The following is a 27,887-nucleotide window of genomic DNA, read 5'->3' on the forward strand; positions in this document are numbered from 1 at the left end:
GCTGCCAACACCAGGTACTTGTGCAGTCATCCCCTTGTCAAAGCACCCTAAATCAGGGCTGCCCAATCCCAGTCCTCGAGAGCTACTATCCTGCAGCTTTTAGATGCATCCCTACTCCAACACAGCTGAATCAAATGGTTTGATTACCTCTTCAGCATGCCATCATGTTTGGCAAAGGCCTGATAACAAGCCATTCATTTGATTCGGGTGTGTGGGAACAAGGATGCATCTAAAAGCTGCAGGACGGTAGCTCTCGAGGACCGGGATTGGGCACCCCTGCCCTAAATACTTCTTAGAATAAGTCGAATTTTGAATTTTAGCCCTCATCCTACATACATACACATCCTACATAATTTACATACAGGGACTACTGAGTTGCATCCCTGGGGACCCCAAAAATAATTTACAATGAGAAGCAATTATCATAGCAAATAATAATAGCAAAACTTATTATGTCTTAGAGCAGGGGTGCTCAATACGTCGATCGCGATCGACCAGTCGATCGCAAAGGTAGTATTGGTAGATCGCATGGCATTAAAAAAATAGATGCCAGCCTATCATCCATCCCGTCACTTGATTGATACAGGGAAGCCAGTCAGATGACAGCAGATTTTTTCTGACGCTTAGGTCGCTGCGCATGCGCAAACAGCGGCGCGAAGTGTAGTAAAACTGACAAGCTAGTCAGCGAGTTAACTCCAATTTTTAGCTCTCGGTTTTTTCTCTTAAACCTGGCCATCAGCAGCTACTGTCCGGACTATGCATCCCTGGCTGATTCAATTCAGTGCAAGTCATCAGAGTAAACTCAGGTAATGACAAAAAATTTACATAGTTAATTGTGTTGTGAAATATTGGATATTGCGGTTATGCATGTATATACATTGTAGATATAAAGAATCCTCAATATATTTATAAATAAGTATATGTTTTGGATTTTTGTAGTGGGTAGATCATTTTGACTTGGTCATTTTATAAGTAGCTCACATGCGGAAAAAGTGTGAGCACCCCTGTCTTAGAGCATTATCAGTTATGCAATGAACATTGCATATTTTCTAACATCAAAATCTTTGGGTCAGCTCTTGTTTCACCACAGCAGACTGATACAGTGTCCACATCACTGCATCTGTCAGGATCCGGATCATCACACCTGGATCATCACACCTGAATCAAATGATTAGTTCATTACCAGGGCTCTGGAGAACTTCAAAACATGTTGAGTAGGTAATGTAGCCATTTAAATCAGCTGTGTTGGATCAAAGACACATCTAAAACCTTCAGGACACCGGCTCTCGAGGCCTGGAGTTCCCTACCCCTGGTGTAGACTCTGTGATTAAAAATATCCAGCTTCATTTTGGGCATTTAATGTAATATTTAGTTAAAACTCCAACGTAAGAAAACTGGAAAGTCTTGAAATGCAAAAATGTTTTTATGTATTTTGTATTTTTATGTTATTTATCGAAGAAGAGAGGATTAATGTGAGTGGTGTCCTGTAAACAAAGACAAATGGGCCTTAGCAGTGTTAGATAAGAAAAGCTTGGTGGTAAAACTAGATGGTAATTACAAAAGGGGCGATGGCATGAATTCACAAAGACAGGTGCAGAGACGGTTTGCTTGTGTGCGTGTGTGTGTTTTTGTGGATTTGATAGAGAGGCAAATGGGGCAGGTGAGCTGGAGGGTAAAGCAGTCATTTACTAGCTGACCACCCTCACCAGCAGTCACAACACGCACAGCCTGCTGACATGGATAAGTTGATGTTGTAATTGAAGGAGCAGGAATAACAACCTCTGTCGTGCAGAAAGGCGGGAGTGCATGCACACTATGTATGTGTGTTTGCGAAAAAAGAGAGAGCAGAGCACAACAGATGAGGCAGCAAACAGTGAAATGGGATGAGGCTGCAAAACAGTGAGACAATGATGTTCGCTAGGAGGGAATGGGAAGGTTGGGCAGGGCAGAGGGAGGAGGGAGGAGGGAAGGAATTCTAAACAAGCAGAAAGGAAGACAGAATGGGTGACGAGGAGGACGGGAAGGCGAACAATGCCCTCCTAATATGAATTACAGCTAATCCTCCTACTCACATACTTGTATTCAAATATACCACATTATCAACATTCAGCTCCTTCTGCACCTCTCTCCACACAATGGAAAAAGCTCAAGAAGCATCCAGGCTGTTATACAAGTAACTCATTCTAGCTCCATTTCAACTCACAGCCAATAAGAGCCAATTTCCATGCACTTTACACTCCGCAAGTGCTCTCCATCAGGGACCCCCTCCCTGTCCAGCTCTAGTGGGGTGTAGAGCATTGTCATCTGTCTTTAGTGGAAGACTCATCAAATATTAACAGGCACATTAGGACTACACAAGGTCCCTTCATCCCCTTTGCTCAGCATGAGAAAAGATGCCAGCTTGGAAAATGGGTTGTGGTTACCAACGAGTCAGGAGATTCTCAGTAACTGGTTGTGGTCTAGATGTTGAATGTCCAATGGAGGCAAGCCAATTATCTGTCCCTTCTAAGGTGTTGAGTGGAGCATTACAAAAAGCCTTGTTTTGTACATTAGCATATATAATATCAGTTTACAGAAATCCGACAGGCTGCAATGGCTTACAAAGCTGAATCGTGTGGGTTGGATTGATTGACTAACACAAAGAAGGTGCGAATTCTGCACACGTCACTTGGACTTGTCATGATGGAGTTCAAACCAGACAAAAATCAAATAAGTTTTCAAATTTGACTTTGGCAGCAGTGATTTATCTCTTCCTCTTTGAAACAAACCTAGAAGTAGTCAAAGGAGCTTGCAAAGAAAAGCGTCTGGACTTCTTTAAGTTGCTTGAAGACGTTTCACCTCTCATCCGAGAAGCTTCTTCAGTTCTAAGGTCAAATGGTGGAGAGTCCCAGATATAAACCTAGTGGGAGTATCCCCCCACAGAGGGACAAAAGGACCCCCTGATGATCCTCTAATCGCCTGAGCCAACGTGTGAAACTGGGTGTGGGTCCCAATCAGCCAGAGTTTCGGGTGAGTTCATTGTGAAACCTGGCCCCACCTTATCATGCGAATTCCTGAGATCAGAAGAGCCACCTCCACAGCCACCTCCACAGGACAAGACTCAGCAGTCCATCTGCATCTTAAGGATAAAGGACACTCTTTCGAGGATGCCAATGTTCACATTTTGGACAGAGAAGACAGATGGTTTGAAAGAGGAGTGAAAGAAGCCATCTATGTCCACTGTGAGCGACCATCTTTGAACAGAGGCGGGGGTTTACGACACCAACTCTCTGCCATCTATAATCCAGTTTTGAGATCCCTTCCCAGACGCCTTAACGCCCACTCACATGTTTGTTGAGGATGGGGATATACCCGAATCACAGGGTAACTCTAGGCGTTGTTCAACAAAAGGGAAAGACAGAGATACAATATTGTGACACACAGTACCAAACTGATATTCATGGAAATATTTAGATTAATGATCCTCTCTGATTTCTCTCTGCAGAACCAGAGATATTGATCCTCATTCAGTATTATAAACCTACAAATGTTCTTACCTGTGCACAAAAAGAATCCACACAAACATTTTTCCTTGAATGTGCTGTAAAAGCAAAAAAAAAAAAACTCCAATGAGGAAATGAGACAACATGTTTCCTAGGAGGAAAAAAAACAGTACCTAAGGGAATCTTATGTCCCCTGAGACACAGGCTTTAATTCAGATTTTTAAAACATACAGTTGATGAGAAAAAAAATGAATAAGAGACTAGAAGAAAAGGGAAGAAGCAGGTGGAGGGTAAGGCACAGCTGATCCGATGGCAAAGATGAATTCAATGTGCTGTATTTACTGAAGAAGCTGAGTCTAAACATTCAAAAATAAAGTACAAACAATGTTCTCTATGAATGTCTCCTGTTTCATTTGGTCTTTATGTTGGTGAAGCCAGGTAGCGAAAGGATTACTTTTTAAAGCTGTAGCTGTAGCTGTAGCTCAGGTGGCAGAGCAGGTCAGCCACTAATCAGAAGGTCGGTGGTTCGATCCCAGGCTGCATCCTGGCTGCATGCCAAATATCCTTGGGCAAGATACTAACCCCATGTTTGCCTACTGGTGGTGGTCAGAGGGCCCGGTGGCGCCTGTGTCCGGCAGCCTCGCCTCTGTCAGTGCGCCCCAGGGCAGCTGTGGCTACAATGTAGCTTGCTATCGCCAGTGTGTGAATGTGTGTGTGAATGGGTGGATGACTGAATGTAGTGTAAAGCGCTTTGGGGTCCTATGGACTAGAAAAGCGCTATACAAATGCAGGCCATTTAAAGGGGAGTGTGTTTCTCAAATTTATTACTTTACAGTTAAAACTTGGCATTCTTTACATGTGATTCTGTCGAAGCACCCATCGCGCATTTTGAGTGAACGATAGGCTAATTGCTAACTGCAACAGCAATACGTCGTTCAAGTGGAACAGCGAAGTGCAAGTACGAAAGGGATTGGGCATTGTAGGCATTCTGGGCTCTGCCAATCAGAGCCAGCAGATTTCGTTACGCGGGCATTTTGCTGTAACACGGGCAGAAATAATGCCGTTAAGTGCCTTCGTAACTTGAATTTTTCGTTAAATGGGGTATTCGTAAGTCGGGGTTCCACTGTACTTGATTTTATCTTTCTGGCTGAGGTTGTTTTGAAAAAACTGTAAATAATTACCTAAGTAAAATTCTCAAGGAAATATTGATGAATCTGAGTTTTGTGCATGCATACACAGCTGAAGCACTGATGTGATGTTTTTGTTGTGCTAGTTGTACTTTTGTGCCATATATTAATTTTCCTGGTCAAGAGATATTATAACTTGCCAACAAGGTTTGTGAGTCCTTTTAAATGACCATGATTTGTGTATAATTACTCATTACAATGTGCTTTGGCGATAAAAGTCTTATACGCTATTTGACTAAATTCAGAGCTGCACTTTTCATTAATAAACACATTAATAGTTGTGCAGACTGAATAAAGTGTAATTTAAAGTAGTAACTTGTAGAATTTCCAGCTGCACCTTCAATCAGACATTCAGGCTTTAAACGAGTCTGCAGAACCTTTTTAGTACATTTCTTGTAATGCTTTGGGATTCCGCTGGGTTATGGTCAGGCCTCATGTACTCATTTCAACATATGAATTTTCTTATATAATACTTATTCAGTGATTTACGTGTGTGCTGTTGGTCGCTGTTCTGCTGCATTACCCAACCTCTCTTAAGCTGCGATAACGTTGCTCCTTAATCATGACGCTCCCTCCACCGTGCTTCACAGCTGTGGAGTTGGTCTCTTTCAAAAAGCACCTAAAAAATCCCCCTTTTTGTGCATTTGGTCAACTCTTGTTTTTATGTTTGGGCATGTGGTTGTGAAGAACTTTGTGATGTTTGTCTTGAAAGGTGGTATTGTCACGGTTCTGGGTCCGTTGGACTAAAACTCAAAACACTGGGTCATAAGACTCAGGATCGTGACATATTTTAGCAAGATGGCGCTGGAGTGACGGCAGCCTTTCCAAGTAGCTCTGCAACACCGCACCTTTTTTCTTAACTTTAACTTTTTTAGACTAGGTTTTTCAAAGTTTTTTTCACCTTCCTCTACTTATACCTCTTAGATATAGCGATACAAGATGGATAATGCACTTTTCAAAACTTCTGGAACCAGCTCCTTCATTTATTCGAGAGCGGAGCTGCTGGCACTAAAAACAAAGGGACAGACCGGCATGCGACACAACATCCCGGCCGAGCTAAAGAGGAGCTACAGAGGCTGCAAAGCTGGAGCGAGGAGAGCGGATCACCGGAGGCGATTCAAACCATCAATCCCGACAGTGATCATGGGCAACGTGAACTCGTTACAGAATAAGATTGACGAACTGTGCGCTCTGAACAACCACAGACTATACCGTGAGTGCAGCTTGTTTATCTTCACGGAGACGTGGCTAACCGAGCTAACGCCGCAGGCTAACGTAGACCTATGCGGTTTCACATCTGTGAGAGCCGATAGGGACACGCAGGCCAGCGGAAAAAGCAGAGGTGGGGGACTCATTGTCTACGTTAACAACAGATACTGTAACCCTGGACACGTCTCCGTTAAAGTTTCGGTATGCCGTCCGGACCTGGAGCTGCTAGCTGTTAGCTTGCGGCCATATTATCTACCTCGGGAGTTCAGTCATGTGATCTGTGTGTGTGTTTACATCCCTCCGAGGGCCGACGCAACAGCTGCCTGTGAGAAAATACACACAGTCACAGCAAGACTTCAGACACAAAACCCCGAGGCTTTCATTATTATATCTGGAGACTTTAACCATGCCACACTGGATTCTACTCTGGCTGCTTTTCACCAGTTTGTGAATTGTCCCACAAGGAGCAACAGGACAATTGACCTACTGTATGCTAATGTGAGAGATGCATACAGAGCCACCCCCCTCCCCCCACTAGGGAAGTCAGACCACAACCTGGTTTACCTACAGCCACAATACACACCCCTCGTCCAAAGGCAGCCTGTCACAACGCGCTCCATCCGGAGATGGACCCCAGAAAAGGAGGATGCTCTGAGAGACTGCTATGACACCACAGACTGGGATGTGCTCCTGAGCCCACATGGTGAGGACATAGAGGGGGCGACACACTGTCTTACAGACTACCTCAACTTTTGTGTGGACACAGTCGCCCCTGCTAAGACGGTACGGTGTTATCCTAATAACAAACCGTGGGTAACACAGGAAGTCAAAGCTGTCCTCAACATGAAGAAGAAGGCTTTCAGGAGCAAAGTGAAGGAGGAGATGAAAGCAGCACAGCGGGAGGTGAAACGCTGCCTGAGGGAAGCAAAGGACACCTACAGGAGGAAGGTGGAGCAGAAGTTGGAGAGGAACAATATGAGGGAGGTCTGGAATGGTGTGAAAACCATCACAGGCCACAACACCAAGAAAAGCACAGTGGGGGGGACTGTGGAGAAGGCAAACGAACTCAACAACTTCTTCAACAGGTTTGACCAGCCCACAACCCCCCCACCCTCACCCTCACCTTCACTACAGAGTCCTCTCCCCACTCTCCTGCCTCCCTCGCTTCCCCCCCTTCCTGACACCATGACACCCCCCTCCTCCAATCCCTCTCTCAGCAGCAAGACATCTCCCCCCCTCCCCTCCTCCCAAACATCTCCCAGTGTCACAGTGGATCAGGTCAGGAGGCAACTGAGGAAGCTTCGCCCCAGAAAGGCAGCAGGCCCAGACAAGGTGTGTCCTAGGATGCTTAAGGCATGTGCTGCTGAACTTGGGGAGCCGCTACAACGAGTCTTCAACCTCAGTCTGCGACTGGGGAGAGTGCCCGCCCTATGGAAGACATCCTGCATCGTCCCGGTCCCCAAAAAGAACCGGCCCAATGAGCTGAATGACTTCTGACTGGTGGCACTGACGTCACATCTTATGAAGACTCTAGAGCGGCTCTTCCTCAACCTCCTCCGACCACAGGTACAACATGCCCAGGACCCACTACAGTTTGCATACAAGGTGGGTGTCGGAGTGGAGGATGCCATCCTGTACCTCCTACACAGAGCCCACTCACACCTGGATGGGGGAAAAGGCACGGTCAGGATCCTGTTTCTTGACTTTTCCAGTGCCTTTAATACCATCCGGCCCTGTATGCTTCAGGAAAAACTGAACAGGATGGAGGTGGACCCCTGCCTGGTGGCTTGGATCTCCGACTACCTCACCGACAGACCACAGTACGTCAGGCTGAAGGACATCACGTCTGACACAGTGGTCAGCAGCACAGGAGCACCACAGGGAACTGTGCTGTCCCCTCTTCTCTTCACCCTGTACACCTCTGACTTCTGCTACAACTCTGAATTATGCCATATTCAGAAGTTTGCAGATGACACGGCCATCATGGGGTGTATCTGGGATGATCAAGAAGAGGAGTACAGAAGTCTGGTGAGGAACTTTGTCGCATGGAGTCACACAAACCACCTGCAACTCAACACCTCAAAGACTAAGGAACTGGTTGTGGACTTCGGGAGGTCCAGAGAAGGTCCACTGCCAGTTCAGATAGAGGGGGAGGAGGTGGAGGTGGTCAACAAGTACAAGTACCTCGGGCTGTGGGTGGACAATAAACTGGACTGGTCATGCAACACAGAGCACCTGTATAAAAAAGCCCAAAGCCGACTGTACTTCCTCAGGAGGCTGAGGTCTTTTAACATCTGCAAGAAGCTCCTGAGGATGTTTTACCAGTCAGTGGTTGCTGGAGTACTTTTCTATGCTGTGGTGTGCTGGGGGAGCAGCACAGCAAAGAGGGACTCATCCAGGCTGGAGAAACTGATCAGGAGGGCTAGCTCTGTGGTCGGCATGAAGCTGGACACTCTGGTGACAGTGGCAGAGAAAAGGACATTAAAGAAACTGATGGACATTATAGACAATGCTGGGCATCCTCTGCACACGGCCATAAACAACCAGAAGAGTCTGTTCAGTGACAGGTTGCTTCTCCCCAAGACAAGAACTAACAGACTTAAAAACTCCTTTGTCCCACACGCCATCAGACTGTTTAACTCCTCTCTGGAGGGGAGAGGGAGGGGAAACAGGAGGACAAAGGAGGGGGGAACAACTAAGCTGTAGTGCCTCTGCACCTCACTGTACAATACCTTGTGCAATACTTTTTGTAAATAGTCAACAGTGCAATAGACTCAATACTTGAAATGTGCAATTCACTTGTATTTTTATTTTTTATTCCTATTTATTCTATTTATCCCCTTTGTATATTTTATTTATATTTGTCTCTGTATTTATATATGTGTGTGTGTGTGTGTGTGTGTGTGTGTGTGTGTGTGTGTGTGTGTGTGTGTGTGTGTGTGTGTGTGTGTGTATATATATATAACAGTTCTGTAACTGTAACTTTGGTCGTTGCTGTGCTTTTTTTGGAAGTCGAATTTCCCAGAGGAACCCACCCGAGGGATTAATAAAGTTCTATCTTATCTTATCTTATCTTATCTTATCTTATCTTATCTTATCTTATCTTATCTTATCTTATATGTATGTTCAAGTGTTCCAGTCCAGTGACTCAAATTGGCTGAGGTGAAGCCCACCAGCAGCTGCCAACACCAGGTACTTGTGCAGTCATCCCCTTGTCAAAGCACCCTAAATCAGGGCTGCCCAATCCCAGTTGCCGTCCGCACGGTCGGCACCCAGAACTGCTTCCTCGCCGCCGTTGCCGTCCGCACGGTCGGCCTCCAGAACTGTTTGCCCGCCGTTGCCGTGTGCACGGTCGGCCTCCAGAACTGTTCGCACGTCGCCACCGTTGCCGTGTGCGCGGTCGGCCCCCAGGACTTTTTGTAGACTCTTGGTGAGCTCTGGTTTCGTTTTGTTTTTGATATGCTTTCCTGCGTTTTTTGGACTCTGGTGCTCCTTGTTTTTTTGTTTGGGCTCTGTCCCTCCATCCTGGACCCCCTCCGCCCGCCCTGGCCTGGTGCTTTGTTGTGCTTTTTTTTGTTTGGGGCTGTCGGGAGTCAGCCCTTAGAGGGGGGGTACTGTCACGGTTCTGGGTCCGTTGGACCCAGTATTTTGAGTTCATTATGTTTTGGTACTTTTGCATCATGGATTTTCCTTTGTTTCTCTGGTACTTGGTGTTTCAGTTATCTTGGTGTTTTTCTATATTATGATTTATGATCTGATACTGTTGTGATTGTGATTATCATTTAGTAGCCTTTGGTCAGTGTCAAGTCTGTCTCTGTCTAGTCTGTGTCTTAGTAAAGTGTGTTTTGTTTCCTGTTTTACTTTGAAGGTCCTTGTTCCTGTCTGATGTTAGTATGTGCAGCTTTGTTCCCCCTGTCTCGTTAGCCCTGATCTCTCCCAGCTGTGTCTCCCTCCTGTTGCCAATTCCCCCGTTACTACCCTGTGTATATAAGCCCTGTGTTTTCCCATGCTCAGTGTCGCGTCGTACCATCAGATTATGCCTGTGTGTTCTTGGTCTCAGTGTTCCGGCCTCACTTCATGTTTGTTTTCCTGCCAGCAATAAAGCTGAGGTTTTTTGAGTTACATTCCATTTTCCAAGTCCTGCATTTGGATCCTCATCTCTGCCTGCCCGCACACAGAGCCCTGACAGAACGACACGACCAGTAATGGATCCAGCGGACTCACCGTGGAAGCGCAGCTCCCGTTTTGACGGGACCCGGCTAGCGCTTGGAGGGCCTCCGTGCTGCCGTTCCTCGCTGGCAGCCTACCCTTCGGCCCACTCGTCTGCTTCCTCCCCGCAGACGCCCAGGTCTCGCAGAAAACGCTCCAGCCGGTCCCGGGAGGATTACTACGAGCCTGCAAGCAATCAGCTCACGCCTGCACAAGCCTTTTACAAGATGTTAGGGATTATTATCGTGCCACCTGACTCACCCAGCATTTCCACATCACAGCAGGAGCAGCCACAGCAGAGTCCTCCCTCGTCACATTCCGCCAGCGCCGCTCCCTCTTCAACAGGGAGGCAGCGAACACGCAGCCAGCACTCACAGCTCCAGCAGGAGCCTGGGACTCAGCTCAAACAACCGCCTAGGGTGAGTGACAGAGTCTCCCTTCATTCGCCTTTTTTGTCAAGGGATAGACAGACTGTTTACCCCAAAGCTGCGAACGCCAGCTACATGAACACTACAGCTCGTGTTTCTCCGGTTCGGGAAAATAAAAGTTTTCGTTTTAAGAATGACTATTTTCCCATTGGTTCAGAAGACTGTGCGCCTGATGTTTTTTTCAGATCCAGGAGTTAAGACTGTTCCGTCTGGATCAGTTTATTCTGGAGCTATGTTTATTCAGTCAGCTGCCCGTCCGCTTTCAGCTCAGTCCCCTGCTCAGCAGCCGTCTGTAGCTCAGTCTCCAGTGTCCCCTGCTCAGCAGCCACCTGTAGCTCAGTCTCCAGTGTCCCCTGCTCAGCAGCCACCTGTAGCTCAGTGTCCTGTGTTTCCTGCTCAGAAGCCGCCTGTAGCCCAGTCACCAACTCCACCACCACCACTTTCGCCTCAAGCTCAGTTAGCCGCCCGGCCTCAAGCTCAGTTAGCCGCCCGGCCTCAAGCTCAGTTAGCCGCCCGGCCTCAAGCTCAGTTAGCCGCCCGGCCTCAAGCTCAGTTAGCCGCCCGGCCTCAAGCTCAGTTAGCCGCCCGGCCTCAAGCTCAGTTAGCCGCCCGGCCTCAAGCTCAGTCTCCAATTCCACCACCGTCGTCATCCCAACCATTGTTTCAGTCACCCTCAGTTCAGCCTCCTGTTCAGCAGCCACTAGCCCTGCACCCTGTGTCACTTGCTACCCCGGTACAACAAGCTCAGTCAAATCAATCTAAAAGGAACTGTGTTTCATCAGTTTGTTCTAAGCAGAGCAACAAACCTCATGATAATGTAATCATTCCTAAAAAGCTGGCCAGTTCAGAGACTGTGACGCGCTCCAGGGCCTCCCCAGAGGCTGAGTTTCAGCCCTCAGCCTACTCTGGACCCCTGGAGGCTAGGAACCCAGCTGAGGACTGCACCCGGCTGTCACTGCCTGAGCAGAGTCAATGCTCTGGGCGGCTGAAGTCTGCTATGTGTTTGCCAGAGGCCCGTGCGCCTGCTGGTTCTGTTCTGTCCCTGCCAGAGGCCCGTGCACCTGCTGGTTCTGTTCTGTCCCTGCCAAAGGCCCGTGCGCCTGCTGGTTCTGATCTGTCCCTGCCAGAGGCCCGTGCGCCTGCTGGTTCTGATCTGTCCCTGCTAGAGGCCCGTGCACCTGCTGGTTCTGATCTGTCCCTGCCAGAGGCTCGTGGGCCTGCTGGTTCTGTTCTGTTCCTGCCAGAGGTCCTCGCACCTGCTGGTTTTGTCCTGCGTGTTCCAGGGGCCCCTGTGCCCACTGGTCCTGAGACTGTTCTCGCTGGAGGGCCCGAGGAGCCCGTCCAGCCTCCTTCCTCGTCAGCTGGGGGGCCCGAGGAGCCCGTCCAGCCACCAGCTGCTCCACCAGCAGCCTCATCCACGCTTGCAGCAGCAGTTTCATCCATGCCGCCGCCTGCTGCAGCGCCTCCGTCTCCAGCTTCCACGCCGCCGCTAGCTGCAGCCTCCGTGTCTTCATCCATGCCAGCTGCAGCCTCCGTGTCTTCATCCATGCCAGCTGCAGCCTCCGTGTCTTCATCTACGTCAGCTGCAGCCTCCGTGTCTTCATCTACGTCAGCTGCAGCCTCCGTGTCTTCATCCACGTCAGCTGCAGCCTCCGTATCTCCACCCATGCCGTCGCCTGGCTCGGCCTCTGCTGCATCCTCGCCGTCACCTGGCTTGGACTCTGCTGCATCCTCGCCGTCGCCTGGTCCGGCTTCAGCATCACCCACACCTGGTCCGGCTCCGGCTTCATCTTCGCCTGGTCCAGCTCCGGCTTCAGCTTCGCCTGGTCCAGCTCCGGCTTCAGCTTCGGCTTCAGCTTCGCCTTTTTCAGCTTCATTCGCTTCGCCGGGTCCAGCCTCCGCATCCGCTTCAGCGTCGTCTGGTCCGGCCTCCGCGTCCTCATCCTCGTCTGGTCCGGCCTCCGCGTCCTCATCCTCGTCTGGTCCGGCCTCCGCGTCCTCATCCTTGTCTGGTCCAGCTCCCGCATCACCAGCTTCGTTTGGCCCCGCCTCTGCATCAGCCTCACCTGGTTCAGCCTCCGCATTCGCTTCAGCGTCGCCTGGCCCAGCTTCGGCTTCAGCCTCTGCCTCATCTGATCCAACCGCTTCGCCTGGGGCTGCAGGGGCCACGCAGCCTTCGGGTCCCCTCCTACCACCTCCACATTGTTGGTCATCTGCCAGGCCGCTTGTTGGGCATCATCACCACCGTGGCCGCCCTCCGGACTTCTGTTGCCGCCACTGCCTTCCGTGTGGCCGGCCTCCAGGCTTGCATTCCCGCCGCCGTTGCCGTCCACACGGTCGGCCTCCAGAACTGCTTCCTCGCCGCCGTTGCCGTCCGCACGGTCGGCCTCCAGAACTGTTTGCCCGCCGTTGCCGTGTGCACGGTCGGCCTCCAGAACTGTTCGCACGTCGCCACCGTTGCCGTGTGCGCGGTCGGCCCCCTGGACTTTTTGTAGACTCTTGGTGAGCTCTGGTTTCGTTTTGTTTTTGATATGCTTTCCTGCGTTTTTTGGACTCTGGTGCTCCTTGTTTTTTTGTTTGGGCTCTGTCCCTCCATCCTGGACCCCCTCCGCCCGCCCTGGCCTGGTGCTTTGTTGTGCTTTTTTTTGTTTGGGGCTGTCGGGAGTCAGCCCTTAGAGGGGGGGTACTGTCACGGTTCTGGGTCCGTTGGACCCAGTATTTTGAGTTCATTATGTTTTGGTACTTTTGCATCATGGATTTTCCTTTGTTTCTCTGGTACTTGGTGTTTCAGTTATCTTGGTGTTTTTCTATATTATGATTTATGATCTGATACTGTTGTGATTGTGATTATCATTTAGTAGCCTTTGGTCAGTGTCAAGTCTGTCTCTGTCTAGTCTGTGTCTTAGTAAAGTGTGTTTTGTTTCCTGTTTTACTTTGAAGGTTCTTGTTCCTGTCTGATGTTAGTATGTGCAGCTTTGTTCCCCCTGTCTCGTTAGCCCTGATCTCTCCCAGCTGTGTCTCCCTCCTGTTGCCAATTCCCCCGTTACTACCCTGTGTATATAAGCCCTGTGTTTTCCCATGCTCAGTGTTGCGTCGTACCATCAGATTATGCCTGTGTGTTCTTGGTCTCAGTGTTCCGGCCTCACTTCATGTTTGTATTCCTGCCAGCAATAAAGCTGAGGTTTTTTGAGTTACATTCCATTTTCCGAGTCCTGCATTTGGATCCTCATCTCTGCCTGCCCGCACACAGAGCCCTGACAGGTATACAAATAAAATACAACATTTTTTACTTACAATGAGGTTTTAATGTCTATCTGGTGTATTTTATCCTGCTAACATTGTCCCAAAGCTTCTGTAGATACATCCAGGTGGTCTTTTCCGAACCAAATGCAATCTGCAGTGTTTCTTTCACAATAGAGTCCTTCATATCTTCCCATCTTATTCAGTGTTTTTCTTAAAATGACCATGACCAAAGATTTAAACAGGTGGCAAGTTTACATTTTTGCATGTGTTTTGCTGTTACTCTGTGAATTTTTGGCTCTTTAAGGATTGCCTGCTGTTTTCTTACTGTGATCTTTGCTGTGAACAGTCATGTTCCTACTGAATATGCTCCAGTTTCTCTTACTTTGCAGTGATGAAGATGTAGTACTTTAGAAATGTGTTTTTGCATCTGTATAACGCTTCTTCCCATATGGAAAAGAAATAGTAAAAACTTATATGATTTACTCATGAAAGTGGCCACTTTCTCATTACTTTCATATATTGTTTTAGTAAGTATCCAAAACATACGAGTTTCATTATATATTTTTTCAAGGGATCTTGAAAAACTCTTGTATGTTTTTCATAGAAGTTTCATACAAGTAGACCTTATACACTTTCATTTATAGTAAGCAGCAGTAACTGCAACCCACTCTTCCCATCTCATCTGAGCTGGAGACATGTTTGTAAAATATTTTGGTCTATTATGTTAGTAGAGGCTAAATGTAGCCTAGAGGCATTAAACCTAAGCAAAGAAACACGGTACAGAGGTCTGCAAAGGTCATTTTTGTCCACACTCCAGATTTTTTTCTCTTTCATTTCAAACATGTGGTATTTAAATTCAGCTGAAAATACCTCAGAATCATTTCTCTTAAGGCAGTTTATTGCATCTTGTACTCTACTCCTACTTTTTTTTTTTTACATATTATCATAATATTGGGCTTCTCTTTAGTTACTTCCTGTTTTATTTTGAACTCACTAACTGGATTTTATTTTTTGTGTCTGTCTTCCTGCTCATTTTCCCATGAGGGAAACAAGTGTTCCTTCTAAGGTGTTGAGTATGCAATCATTATTCCCTTTGAATCCCTGCCAGACTGTGGCATATTCTTGTTTAATTAAGCTTTCCCAGCATTCCTAGCATTCACTTTTAACTGTATCATGTGTGACCTTTTGGGATTTGTTTAATGGTGAGTACATTTATAATAAAATGCAGGTGTACATAACATATTTGATCATTTCTAAATTTCATTCAACTTTCCTAGTTTTTGTGCGCACAAGCCCGGATAACCTTATGTAATCTAGTAAAGTGTGCACTTTTTAAGCCTAAAGTGACAAACCTTTGTGATAATTTCTATTTCTATTGATTGCCAGTAGGTATCCAGATCCACATTTCATTCTATTTGACAATACAAAAAAAATCTCTAATTAAAACTGATAAGGGCTTTGATATGATTCATATCAGAAGTTGATTAACCAACAAGGATTTTTACAACAATAGTAATCTCATTGTTGAAGGATGATAATAACATGAAAGGACTAATTGTGGTAATGGCAAGACAGGGGCAACATTGTCTCTGAATCAGAAGGCAGCATGGATTTAATGAAAATGTGTTCTTAATTTTAAAAAAACATTAGCTCTAATCAAACACTTTGAGAGACGGAGGCTACCTGTCATCTCTGCCGTGATCTCATTTGTTACAGTGATTATATTAAGGCATCAAAGTTAATTTGACAATGACATATTGGGATGGTTTAAAATTAAATACTCATTGCTCCTTTAAGCAAACAAACTGCACAAGGGAAAAGAAGACAGCAACAGATACACGTTGTGTGTTATCTAAAAAGTCTAAAATGTCATTAAGATATACAGCGTCGTGCAGTAGACACCAATTCAAGTGGAACTGCTGCTTCTCATTTTCCACAAGGGAGAGCATAGGCAAGTATATATACTTAACTTACGATACTATGGTTTATGCTAAAATGTCAAAGTGGGTATTTTTCAAGGCACCAGACTAGAGAAGAGATCCATTCTAAATAAATGTAAAAGTCTAGTGATGAGTACAGAAACATAGCTATAACATATTTCTTATGACTGCAGTAAAATGAAACTCATTTAGCTGTAAAAGATCACATACCCATTTTATGACTCTATAAAATCTGACTTCCAGCCACTGATGATTTAGAAACTCCAGACTCAGATTTGTGTTTGTGGTATGTATTACATAAAATGGTTCACAAAAAATGTGCAGGCTGTTTTCTGTAATATGTAATAACTTCCCAAATGCTTCCACTGAGCATTTTATATTTACTTGGTGTCATGATCTGCGGGCTGCAGATCGTGTGGAGCTGAGTGTGGAACAAAATGCAGATGACGCAGAGAGACAGGAATGAGTTAATGTAAATCGAGCGTTGCTGGAACATGAGAGTACAAAAGAAATACCAAGACATAACAAATAACCTAAACTGGGAAAGGAAACTAAGGAAACATGGGACTAGTGGGACATGAAAACAAATGAGCAGAGACTCCGACGAGAGACAAGGGGAGACTGAGACAATATATACACAAGGGGAAGATTAGGGAGAGTGGAGACAGTTGGGAAACACAGCAAGAAGAAATTAGATGTAACAAGGTAAGGGAAGCAAACTGAACCTAATTCATAAGAGACAACAGACTACCAAAATAAAACAGGAAGCCCAAGGGACATAGAGAACTCAAAACAATGAATCATTTAGAAAAATCAACAGTTTAAAAACCAAAACACAGGCTCAAGACCTACATGACACTTGGATGTTTTGAACTTGCAGCCTTTTTCCAGGTTAAAGGTTTTAATTATTAGATCCCAGATCTAATAATTAAAATTGAGATGTTGATCGTTTTTTTTTTTTATTTAAAACATATTATATATGTGTATATTTAAATATATTGTTTATTTTTCTTTTAGATGCATGAAACATATTAAGATTTTCCTAATATTTGTTATGTGTAGTTCTGCTGGGATCAGCTAGTTATTGTTTTTAGCATTCCAACTGCTTTGGTCGACACGCTGTGCAACATTAACACACACTTATACTTATTTTCATTTATCAGCTGTTAAACGTGCCAGTAGCAGTAGATCTGCTAACAGTTAATAGTGGTTGGGTTGGATTAGCCCACATATATGACGATTTAAGGTGCTAAACAATTCAGATATTTATGTTAGTTTACTTCAATGTAAAAGACTAACCTTAAATATGTATGTAATAACACAGCAATTTCACTTGTATAAACATAAAATCAAATCAAGACATGTAGCATCAATGGCTGAAAAACAATGGTGCTTTTAGCTAGAGAGCCAGCTAGCACTAGCATCAGCATCAGTACTCATATTTAACTGTCTGGCAGTTTATTGTGATCCCTGGTCAAGTTTGTAGTAAAGCAGCCACTGTGGATGAAAACTGAGTTTTGCCATTAAGAGTAGTCAACTGTGTCTTTAACCTCATTTTTTTTTATATTAACATACTTAAGTACTCAAGAGTCATGACTAATCCAGAGCATGCATGGAAAACAACCCTACTCGGCCCTGTGTGCATGTACCATTAAATATTTTCCTGCTGTGTTAGCATGCTTTTGATTTTTAATTATAGCTGTTCCTCAAACCAAAAATTCTGGATGGCTTCCATTTTTCTACCAACTCAGCCAATGGGAGCTATGTTTAGTCTCAAAATGTTTCTGGCCCATGAGAAGAGAAATGTGATTCAACCACAGTTAATTTCATTTACAGCTGCCTTTTTTGTCTAATGTGAAATTAGGATAAATGTGCGTTTATTGTCCAGGCCATAAACCATTTGATCCACCCAAATGGATCAAATCTACAGCTGCCTTATATTTTCCCTAATTGCCTAAATCAATTTCAGGTGTTTTGCTGGTTGGGAAGTGTAAATTAAATTGAACAATTTAACAGAGAATCTAACTGCACAGGATGAGTTCTTTTGTAGAAAATTGGACACAGCGATTGCAACTTTCTAACTTCATCACTGCCACACAAACCAGACAATAGTTTACTAACTGAATGATGGTTATTTTATTTTTTTTATTATTCTTAAAACATTTAATTTTGGCAAACCACTAAACACAAAATGTGTTCATTATGAGACACAATAGGGAAGCTGGATTTACTCAACAATACGCTATAATGAGTTGCTTTAAAAAGCTATTTTGGATTAATTTGACCTCGACCTTTTCTTCCCTACCAGGTAACATCCGGAACACAGAGAAACTGAGCTATGATCGCCAGCAGCAGTACGAGATCCAGGTGACAGCCTGGGACTGCGGCCAGAAGAGAGCCTTGCACAGCGTTCCTGTCCGCATTGACGTCAAGCCGGTCTGCAAACCTGGCTGGCAAGGTTGGTCCTTGTTATATCTGCCTGTCTGTGTTTGTGTGCACAGATTTCAGGCAGGTCTGACTGTGCGGTGTTTATACACCCAGAAACACAGATGCGGTTGTTTGTGTGTGATTATAGTCTGTGCAGTCTGTGTGTGGCTTCATTCTATTGATGTTCACAGATGTGCTTATTTGTAAGTGATTACTCATAGTGTGTGTTCCTACTTACCTTTAAATGCGTTGCTTAAGTCAGCATGCTTCATTTTTCTCCATTTGTGCTTATCATAATGTCTACATTTCTCATCTTTCTTTACCTACAGTATGTTTCTATATTCTTCTCTCTCACTTTCCTTTTCTAAGCCTCTTTCTGTCTCTCTTTCCCTCCCTGAGGAATTGGCCTGTCAAGCGTAGCTGGTGTGATCAACAACACTTTACTAAAAGCACAGTGACTCAACCTATACCGCTCCTAGCGCATCAGAAGATGGTCTTGGCAGCTTTAACAAGGCCCAGAGTAATGCAAAGGCAAGCGTCTGAGTGCTGCCACAACAACACAAACAGTGCTTAAGATAACTTTAGATGCAATTTACGCTTGTCAGAGAGGGCGGCAGCACGTGATGAAAGATGGCCACATGCTGTTTTCAGCTTCACATGTAACCATGCGCAATCTGTGTTGTTCTGTCATTAACAAGGTGATTCATGTGCTCTTTGGCATCCAGCCATTTATCCCACAGAACGCAAAGATAGCAGGCTGGTGATAAACAGCAGTAAATGAGGACCCTGGCAGCAGCTCAGTGGCAGCCACTGAACCCTGACGAAACTGCTAAGTTGCTTGGCTCATATTCAATCTTGTTTCAGTCCTCCAACTTGTATGTTTTTTTAAAGCTTCTGGACAAGTGTTTATGTTTCTGATGTGACTCAGGAATTTCACAGAAAAAAAGAATCTTATAATTCTGTTTCCAACAACACTAGGACACTGTTTGAAATATGAATATAAGAAACATCAATATTAAATGTTTAAGAGCAAAGAAGAGGAAGAGTTGAAAATTAAGATAACTTTTGTACAAGATCCAAAATCCATGCTGAAGAGATCATCTTCTGGTCTTCAGAGGCCACTGCAGTAATAATTGACATGATTCAGTTAAATTGTTTTTCTAACACAACAACATCTGCATCAAGGCACTTTGTATTGTGAGGTAAATACAGAAAATCCCAACAATCTAACAACCCCCTATGAGCAAGCACTTGGTGACAGTTAGAAGGGAAAACCCCTTTTTACAGGAAGAAACCTCCAAAAAACCAGGATCAGGGAGGCGCAGCCATCTGCCACAACTGTTTGAGGGAGAGGAGTTTAGATAAGCGTGATAAATCGAAATTTCAGCTGCTTTTTGGTGTTGTCTGAGAAAAAGAAAACCATAGAGGAAATCACTGGCTTACCATCGGTGCACAGTTCAGAAGCTAGGATCCATGCATGCACAGCATTGCATTAGTACTCTTGGCATATATAACTTCATATCTGCATGACATATAAAGGTTTTGGACTATATTCTAACACCTAGACGGCAGCTTTTTCTGGTAAGCTCCTGCTTATTTCAATAAGACAACGCCAAACCAGCAGGTATTAAAACATCACTCTTACTCTAGTAAAAGAGACCAGGTAATAAACTGGCCTCCCTGCAGGCGCGAGCTATCACACACACATTTGGCAAAAAATAGACCCAGAAGGGTCGAACTGTTAAAACTCTGCAGTATATCGAGTAAGGATGGGGAAACATCTTGCTTTCAGAACTACAATTGTTCACCTCGGTTTCCAAACATTTATACAGTGGTGTTAAAAGAAGAGGTGATGCAACACAGTGGTAATAATGCCCCTCTCCAAGCCTTTTTGAAACATAGTCCTGGCGTGAAATTCAAGAGGAGCATTTATTTTTTCAAAAACACAAGGCAATTTCTCAGTTTCAACATTTGTCGTTGTACACTTTTAAATTAAATATAGAAAATAAAATATTCAACAGTCGTTTTTGTCTCCACAGTTTCCCAAGCAAGGTGGAAAAATTAAGATGGGAAAAGGGGGAAGCAATCAAATTTAACATTAGTACTATTTAGTATAAATAATTTCTTAACATGGATCAATTCAAACTCCACCAGAGTAGGAGGCTTAATTTTAAGATTCACGGGAATCAAAAACCAAAGAATGAGGGAAAGAAAAGTGTCAAAAATGTCACCCTTTATTTTACAATTCAAATTATTACATAAATATATTATATTAAAATGTATTTTAAAACAATTGCTCACTTTGTTGTGTTTTAATGGTAAAGGTTTAATTTAGAAGTAATCACGATGGCACTTTGAATATTTCGTATTTCACAATGTACAGTTGAACTATCAAGATGCCACAACACAATAGGTCACACATAAGAAAAAATTGGTCATTATGATATAAATACACATTCATAGACTCACATATTCACATATATACATAACTAATAACAAAATTAAAAGCCCAAGCTTAATGTTGTATACACCTCCTGCTGCCAGCACAGCTCTGAACCATCAGTGACAACATTTACAGTTGATCCTTTGGCTGCTGTCGGTACTGAAGTACTTAATTCTAGACGAGGCTTGCTTCATGCATTGGATGGATGGATGCTGATGAACTGAGACTGGGACAGTTTGAAGGCCAAATTATCATAGTGTGCTCTTTTATTGTAGTGCTCATGCTGTGCCTGTGTATTTTTTTTATTTTATTTTTTCCCTTCTGGGAGAGACCACTGCCATCAGGGAGGGCAGCTGCCATTGGGTAGATGTTTAGTTGAAACAAAGTAACCTACTGCTAAACCTTAGACTACCCCGGACAAAATCTAATCCAGCTGAAAATTACATATTAATAAAATGGTCTGTTTTTTATTCACTTTGCCAACCAGGAACTGATCGGTCTTTAGGTTTTGGTGGGTGTGTGCACAAGTTCAGTGCCTTTGCCTGGCACGCTTACAGTCACGCAGCCACACACAGAGCACTTTGAGCTGTTATGGACATACAAGGTAACCTTTACGTTCTCTGTGATAATGCTGTCTTTACACTCTGCTTTTGTGTGAGCATTTTTTCAAGTTAAGATTTGAACTCCGAAATTATGGTGAAAAGATCACACACACAAATCTACACAGAGACACTGTTCCTTCATGAAAGGGCACTTGTCGCTATGAGAGTTGTTTGTCAGCAGGGAAAAAAGCAAAGGATGGAGAGAAAAGTAAATGCCACGGCCATAGATCAGGGGATATTTAATAGGCCTAGTGGTTGTTGTATTAAACACAGGCTACTGCAGGAATGTCACATACACACACAGACACACACAAAATTTGCTTTCTTGCAGTTAAAAAACTGTAATCTGTCTGTTCAAGTTAGCCATGGTCTCTGGCTCTGGACAGCAGGGCTCAGTTGTGTGTCTCTACCAATCTCAGGTCTTCAGTTGTTCTTGGAAACTTCTTTACTGAAGGGTACTGCCTGTGCGCGCGCACACACACACACACAGACTCACATTTACAGAGGTGTGTGTAGTATTTTCAGCCACATCATACAGCTGTTTTCAGCTGTCCACCAATTAGTAGATCATAAGGTTTGTAATCAGCCAAAGGCAGGTCTAAAAGAGAGTGGTTATTTGGCTTTTGGCAATCCAGCAGACGAAAACATGTCTCCATATAAATCATTATATTAGTATGTAACAACAAAGATGTCCTAGAGATTTACCCATATCAACTTCAAATGAGACGCTTTGTCAAAACCTGTTTCTACGAACTCCTGCTGGCTGAAAAAGATCTAAATCATACACCCCCCCCCCCCCCCCCCCCCCCCCCCCCCCCAAAAAAAAAAAAAGACAAAAATCATGGAGGTAGTTGCGTCTGATGCTGATGGACTTTTTTATTGTTAAAGCTTCAGTGTTTTACCTACTTCAAATTTACCTTGCCTATGGGTATAAATAAAGTTACCTTGACCTACTGTCCTGTTTTTGTTTAATTAATTGGTTAATAACAAAGAGACATGCATATCTGACAGCCTAATAAGATACTAGAATTTCATGCATCAAAACTGAAGCAAAAACTTTTTCACGCAGCAGATCATATTATTTATTGAGAGTAATAATTATAGGTGAGATCTAGCGGACTTCTGAAACCTGTCAATTAAGCTAGCCAAGCACCTGACTATAGTAAAGTATGGATGAGTGTGCCAGGCGATGATTTTTAAGAATACTTTTTTGCACTTCGGGCTTAATTGTTTCAGCTCTGAAAGTTGCCACTTGGTTTAAATATGAAAAAACAGCAAGAGTCATCTGGTGTTTTACACATCAAACATCTGTGTCCAAAGTAACCTTTTCCAGATCTTAATGGATGAAGATACACAGGCAAATTAACTGGACATGAATCATGGTTCAGAGTGCCATCTAGTTCCCTCAGCATGTAAACCTGCAATCAGTGCTCTGATCAGAGCCCACGAATCTGTCCTGTACCTGCATCTCTTCCTGGTGAACATTATGTTTCATTTGTTGCAGGTTCTTGGAAGGATGCCGATGTCTGTCCCTCTCAATTCCAATATGCTCTGTAACTATCTCACCGGTGCATCACTTCTTCATCGTTTTTTTTAGCACACTGTTCTATAGCCGGAGACTACACCGCCTCTGCTTTTTTCCCTCCACCAGTGAAAAGCTATTTAAAACTTCTCAAAGTATAATAGTCCATCTCATATCTTGTCTATTAATCTCCCTTCTCCCTCTGCCCACATACAAAGACAAACATGTGAATACACACACACACAAAGACATACACGAAAAACTAATAATGGATGGAGCGGCTGTTGAGCCTCTTCTCTAAATTCGAAGGGTTGGCTATCAGCTTTATTTGGTGTGATACAGTTTGTCTCTAACACAATAACAGGCACATTGACAGAAAGCTTTATGTGGTCAGTCTTAAAGCCAGGAGGCCCCAGACTAGAGACCGAGCACTTTGAGTTTTTTTGTTTTCTGAGACTGTTTGTTTTCTCAGTGTTTGTGTCCTTGGATGGTGGTCAAACACAGAGACAGTCACCAACACAACTAAATTGACTTTACGGAGGTACACTCTTCAAAGTTTCACAAAGGATTCTTGAAGTTATTTGTAACTGTAGTGTATGACATCATTGCTTATTAATCTACAGTTTGGTGTTACAAAAGACACAGTATATATTGATCAGCACATTATGGATAAGCATGAAAAGGAAATTTGTACCATATAATGTGATTTAATTGAAAAATTTAAGCAAAATTTAAATGTGTGTGTTTTGCCTATTTTCCTCCTCCTTAGTTGTCTTACAGGCTCCTGGTAGGCAGTGCTACTGGGAAGACCTGGCAAGTCTCCCTGGAGCATTTAAAGAGCCGCCTGTCTCAGTGTTTGCAATCTTCCTCGCTTTACCCATGTCATTTATTTGTTTGGCCTCAGCCTGATTATTTTAGGTTCTACTACATCTCACCATATGCCTAACATGGAAACACTTATCTAACTGCTGACACACTGATAACACTGACTAACACTTATCCTAAAATTAATCATGCTTTTTTTGGTTTATAAATTCCTACGTCTGTCGTATTATTTGTCGTGGATCATGGAACTATGACAAAACTTGCAGCTCAATACTGATAAACTTGTAGGGCAGTGTACTTACAATGGCAACGCTAACATGGTGATGTTGAGAAAGTGTATGCACCTATTCATCATGTGTGAGAGTTAGCTTGAGTACTGACATTGACTAGAAAGAAAGACCTTATGTCTCCCGACTTGAATTTGAAAATCCTGCTCCTCACATACAAGCAGTAGCGGTTTTTGATACGGGCGACACGGGCGGTTGCCCGGGGTGCCATCCTGGTGGGGAGCGGCATCACAGGCATCGGCAAAAAAAAAAAATTGCTCGTACTCATGCTGCCCCGACATCAGCCAGCACATATTGGGAATGGCATAGGCACCGATCGGTTTTCTATCGCCCATTTACTGGGAGTAAGGGCGCCCTCCGTTTGCGAGGTGCGCCCGCTGCTTGCGGCACAGGGAGGAGAGGACGGGGCGGCGGGGGATTCTCTGGCTGGCTGGAGCAGCATCTAATAACCAACTCGCAAAATAAAACTAAATAAAAATAAACCAACAAACATGAAAACACCAGACATAATGATACAGACTTATAATTTGCCCCGAATTTTTTGAAATTCTATATGCGAAAAGTGAGCGCGAGAGCCCTCGGTGCGCCTGCTCGGTGCTGAAGTCAAAGTAAACTTTATTGTCATCTCCGATACAGTCCGGTATATAGTGAGATGAGAGAACGAGGCTCCAGTTACAGCAGTGCAAGTAAACAAACAACATATATAAGAAGAGTAAGAAAATAAATATACACTTTAGGACTCGGGGTAAAGGGATCAATAACAATTTAAAATTTACAATTTACAGTTTGATGATTTAAAGTCTCACACACAACCTGTCGAAAGGGGAGGGGGGCCAGCTGCTTCCAAATAGAGCACATTTCAATCATAATGTTGTAAATCCAAGCCCATCATGTATTCATGTTTTGAATCCTGGGTTGTGTGAAATCCCAGAAATAAACCGTAGACAAAGTGAATCTGTGAACTAAGGTGCAGGTCTGTTAGGTTATGTTGTGGTGATCCTGATCCTCGAGTTGGGGGATTTGTGTTCATACTGGAGTGCAAAATTGAAACCAATGGAAGATGGACAAGAAAAGTTCAAAGCCAGGTGCTCAGTTTATAAAAATTAGAAAAGAAGAAGAGGAGAAACGAGAAAAAGATACAGGTAAGCAGATGTGTCATTGGATAATGGCAGGTCATGTATCCTGAAACAATCAGAATCAGAATACGTATGTTACTTATGGAAATTATGTGGTTACAGTTGCTCCAAGAAGAAATGGTAAAAATAGTAACAGTAACAGACTGAACTCCAAAGAATATATTATGTTACAGATTTTAATATTAAGTAGTCGTTGTAAATTGATTTGTCCTGTTCTCATTGTATGACGAATTATGATGGCTGTTGGTAGCCGTTTGCATACTATGCATACTCTCTCTCTCTTCATGTGTGCGCGTGTGTGCGTGCGTGTGTGCGTGTGTGTGTGTGTGTGTGTGTGTGTGTGTGTGTTTCTCTGGTGAATTTCAGTATGGTTCTGACAAGTTTTATGTTAATGTGCAATCCTTAATATGTTTTTTGTGTGTGGGGGGGCAGAGGGAGTGTTCGCCGAGGGCGCCAAACAGGCTAGGACCGCCACTGCATACAAGGTCTTAAATTATGAGGCCCATCAAGCTTCATAGTACTGGATCACCCCAATAGAGCACTTTTGGGAGCTCTCAGACTGCTGGTTTACTTGTGGTTCCTAGAGTATTTAAAAGTAGAATGGGAGGCAGAGCCTTCAGCTTTCAGGCCCATTTTTTGTGGAACCAGCTCCCAGTTTGGAATCAGGAGACAGACACTATCTCTACTTTCAAGATACTTTCAAGTTTTCTTCCTGTTAAAAGGGAGTTTTTCCTTCCCACTGTCGGCAAGTACTTGCTCATAGGGGGTGTTCTGATTGTTGGAGTTTTCTCTTTATTGTTGTGAAGTCTTTACGTTACAATTTAAAGCACTTTGACACAACTATTGTTGTGATTTGGTGCTATGTAAATAAAATTGAGTTGTGCTATCATTTGTGAATAAATAAATAGTGTAGCTGAGGCTAAAGTGAATGTTAGCTTTGCAAGGAATGAAATGTGTGCTATCATCACTAACAACAGGAAAAACAGCTTCCAAAACCAATTCTGTCATCTATGCACTCCACAGCAGAGATTGTAGTCACAAGCACACAACTGCACAACCAGCAACAAGCACAGGCCTTGACTGGCAGATGTCGCACTGCTCAAAACAAAAATCTGCATATGCATGTCTTTCCGTTGTCTTTTGAGCTTTTTGAGCCTTAAATATTTGTGTGTCCATGTTTGTGAATGTGCAATATGCTCACTGCGCAGTTTCATTTTTTTCTTTTTGTCTTTCTTTCATAACCACCTACAGCCCCAAACTCCAACTAACCCCAGAGGCAATTAGTGTGTACTTGGACTCCATGTCTGCTTTCCACACTGGAATAATTAGAGCAATATAGCATAGATGTTTATGTTTTAAAAGTTTACATGTCGCAATCATTTTCTTCCTAATGAGAGTCATGGATGGCACCATTATGACATGAGCACACACTTATTTTGAAAGAGGTGGCATTTCTTATTCAACTTTGAATTGAACAGTAACCTTTTATCATATCACTCTAGTTTTTACACAAATTATTCAACTGTTTAACAAGCAGACAACATGCAGGTTTTACAGAAATATAGTTATGAATCTATGAACTAAAAATATCCCTTACTGAGATTGTTTGATGTCTCCATTTCAGCAGAAGATATAAGTGAAGAAAAAGTCATTGACATACAATGTACTGATGGTCCTGGCCATAAAACTGTAGCGTGAGGCGAGATAATTATGAATTTTATATCTTTTGAGCATGCAGTGTAAGAGATGTGACTAGTTATTAAAAATGCATGCACCATACGTCAATACTACTCAGTTTTAATGGTTTTTGTAATGAGGATTGGAGTAATGTTCGCAGTTTGTCTTCCTTAAAATGAATAGAATTGACCAATTCCATAAAAGGTGAGGTAGACCTGTTGGATAAAATGACATTTATCTAATGGAGAAAAAAAACAAAGATCTGATGATGATTATGATAAGAGGCTCTGGTTTGGCAGATTGTCTGTAAAAAAGGGTTGCATCGGAAAAAGATGAAAACTCGGTCTTAATAGATGCCTGTATGTAGCAGCTTTCAAGAGGATTAAGACGTCGAGACATTAAGTGTGCAGAGATTGATGTTGTGATTTTTTTCACACACATTAGGCAACAATTGTTCCTCATTTTTGTCAGAATATATAAATGTCACTGTGACATAAATACACATTTATTAATGAATGAAAAATGTTCAAATATGCACTTAATTTGCAGTCATGAAGTAGTTTGAATTGTGGTGTGTTATTGCTTAGTTTTCACGTGACTGTGTATCCACCATAATTCAGTAGCTTGTAGATCAGTCTTAGCAGTGATAACTTGAAGTAACTTTTTTCAATATGACTTTATCAGTGTCTCACTTGGTTGTGGAGGAATTCAGGCCCGCTCTCCTTCACAACATTGCTTCAGTTTGTTGAAGGCCTGGGAATTCATTTGTGCACAGCTCTCTTACGGGTGCTCGAAAGTAGTCGGGTTTAGGTCTAGACTTTTAGTGGGCTATTACAACACCTTGATTCTTTCCTTTTTCAGTTGTAGATTTAGGATCATTGTCTTGTTTTATCACTATGTTTCAGTAACGCTTTACCTATTAGACATTTGACGCTGGAATACTTTGATACACAGAAGAATTTATGGTGGACTCTATGGAGGTTGTTGCCCTGATGTGCTTTGTTTTTGCCAAATCCGGTGCTGTGCAGTCCAGCCAAACATCTCCACTTTGGTCTCATCTGTCCAAGGGGACATTGTTCAGGAAGTCCATGCTGCCATGTTCTTTCGGGAAAGAGGAGATTTTATTCTGGCAGCTCTTACAAACTAAAATGTACTCTCATGAAATTTAACATATAACGTGCTAACTGAGACCTGTAGAGTCTGATATGTAGCTCTTGGGTTTTTTGCAATTTCCATGATTATTGGACAGTCTTACTATGGGGTAAATTTG

At 43.6% G+C, this 27,887-nt stretch overlaps 1 protein-coding gene across 2 annotated transcripts in view; it reads left to right on the top strand.

Moving 5' to 3' along the window:
- Positions 1-27,887, top strand: part of LOC308400704 (calsyntenin-2-like) — a 386,947-nt gene that overhangs the window by 235,376 nt on the left and 123,684 nt on the right. Inside the window, exons 1-2 of one of the 2 annotated variants that reach the window (XM_080888570.1) lie at positions 13,650-13,776; positions 18,007-18,156. In XM_080888570.1, coding sequence (XP_080744696.1) covers positions 13,665-13,776; positions 18,007-18,156 — 262 coding nt within the window. In that variant the 5' untranslated portion in view covers positions 13,650-13,664. Of the gene's footprint in view, positions 1-13,649; positions 13,777-18,006; positions 18,157-27,887 lie in introns of those variants that run through there. The other variant, XM_080888569.1, reaches the window with a different exon arrangement.

Source organism: Rhamphochromis sp. 'chilingali' (genome assembly GCF_963969265.1).
Source record: "Rhamphochromis sp. 'chilingali' genome assembly, chromosome: 8".
Lineage (NCBI taxonomy): Eukaryota > Metazoa > Chordata > Actinopteri > Cichliformes > Cichlidae > Rhamphochromis > Rhamphochromis sp. 'chilingali'.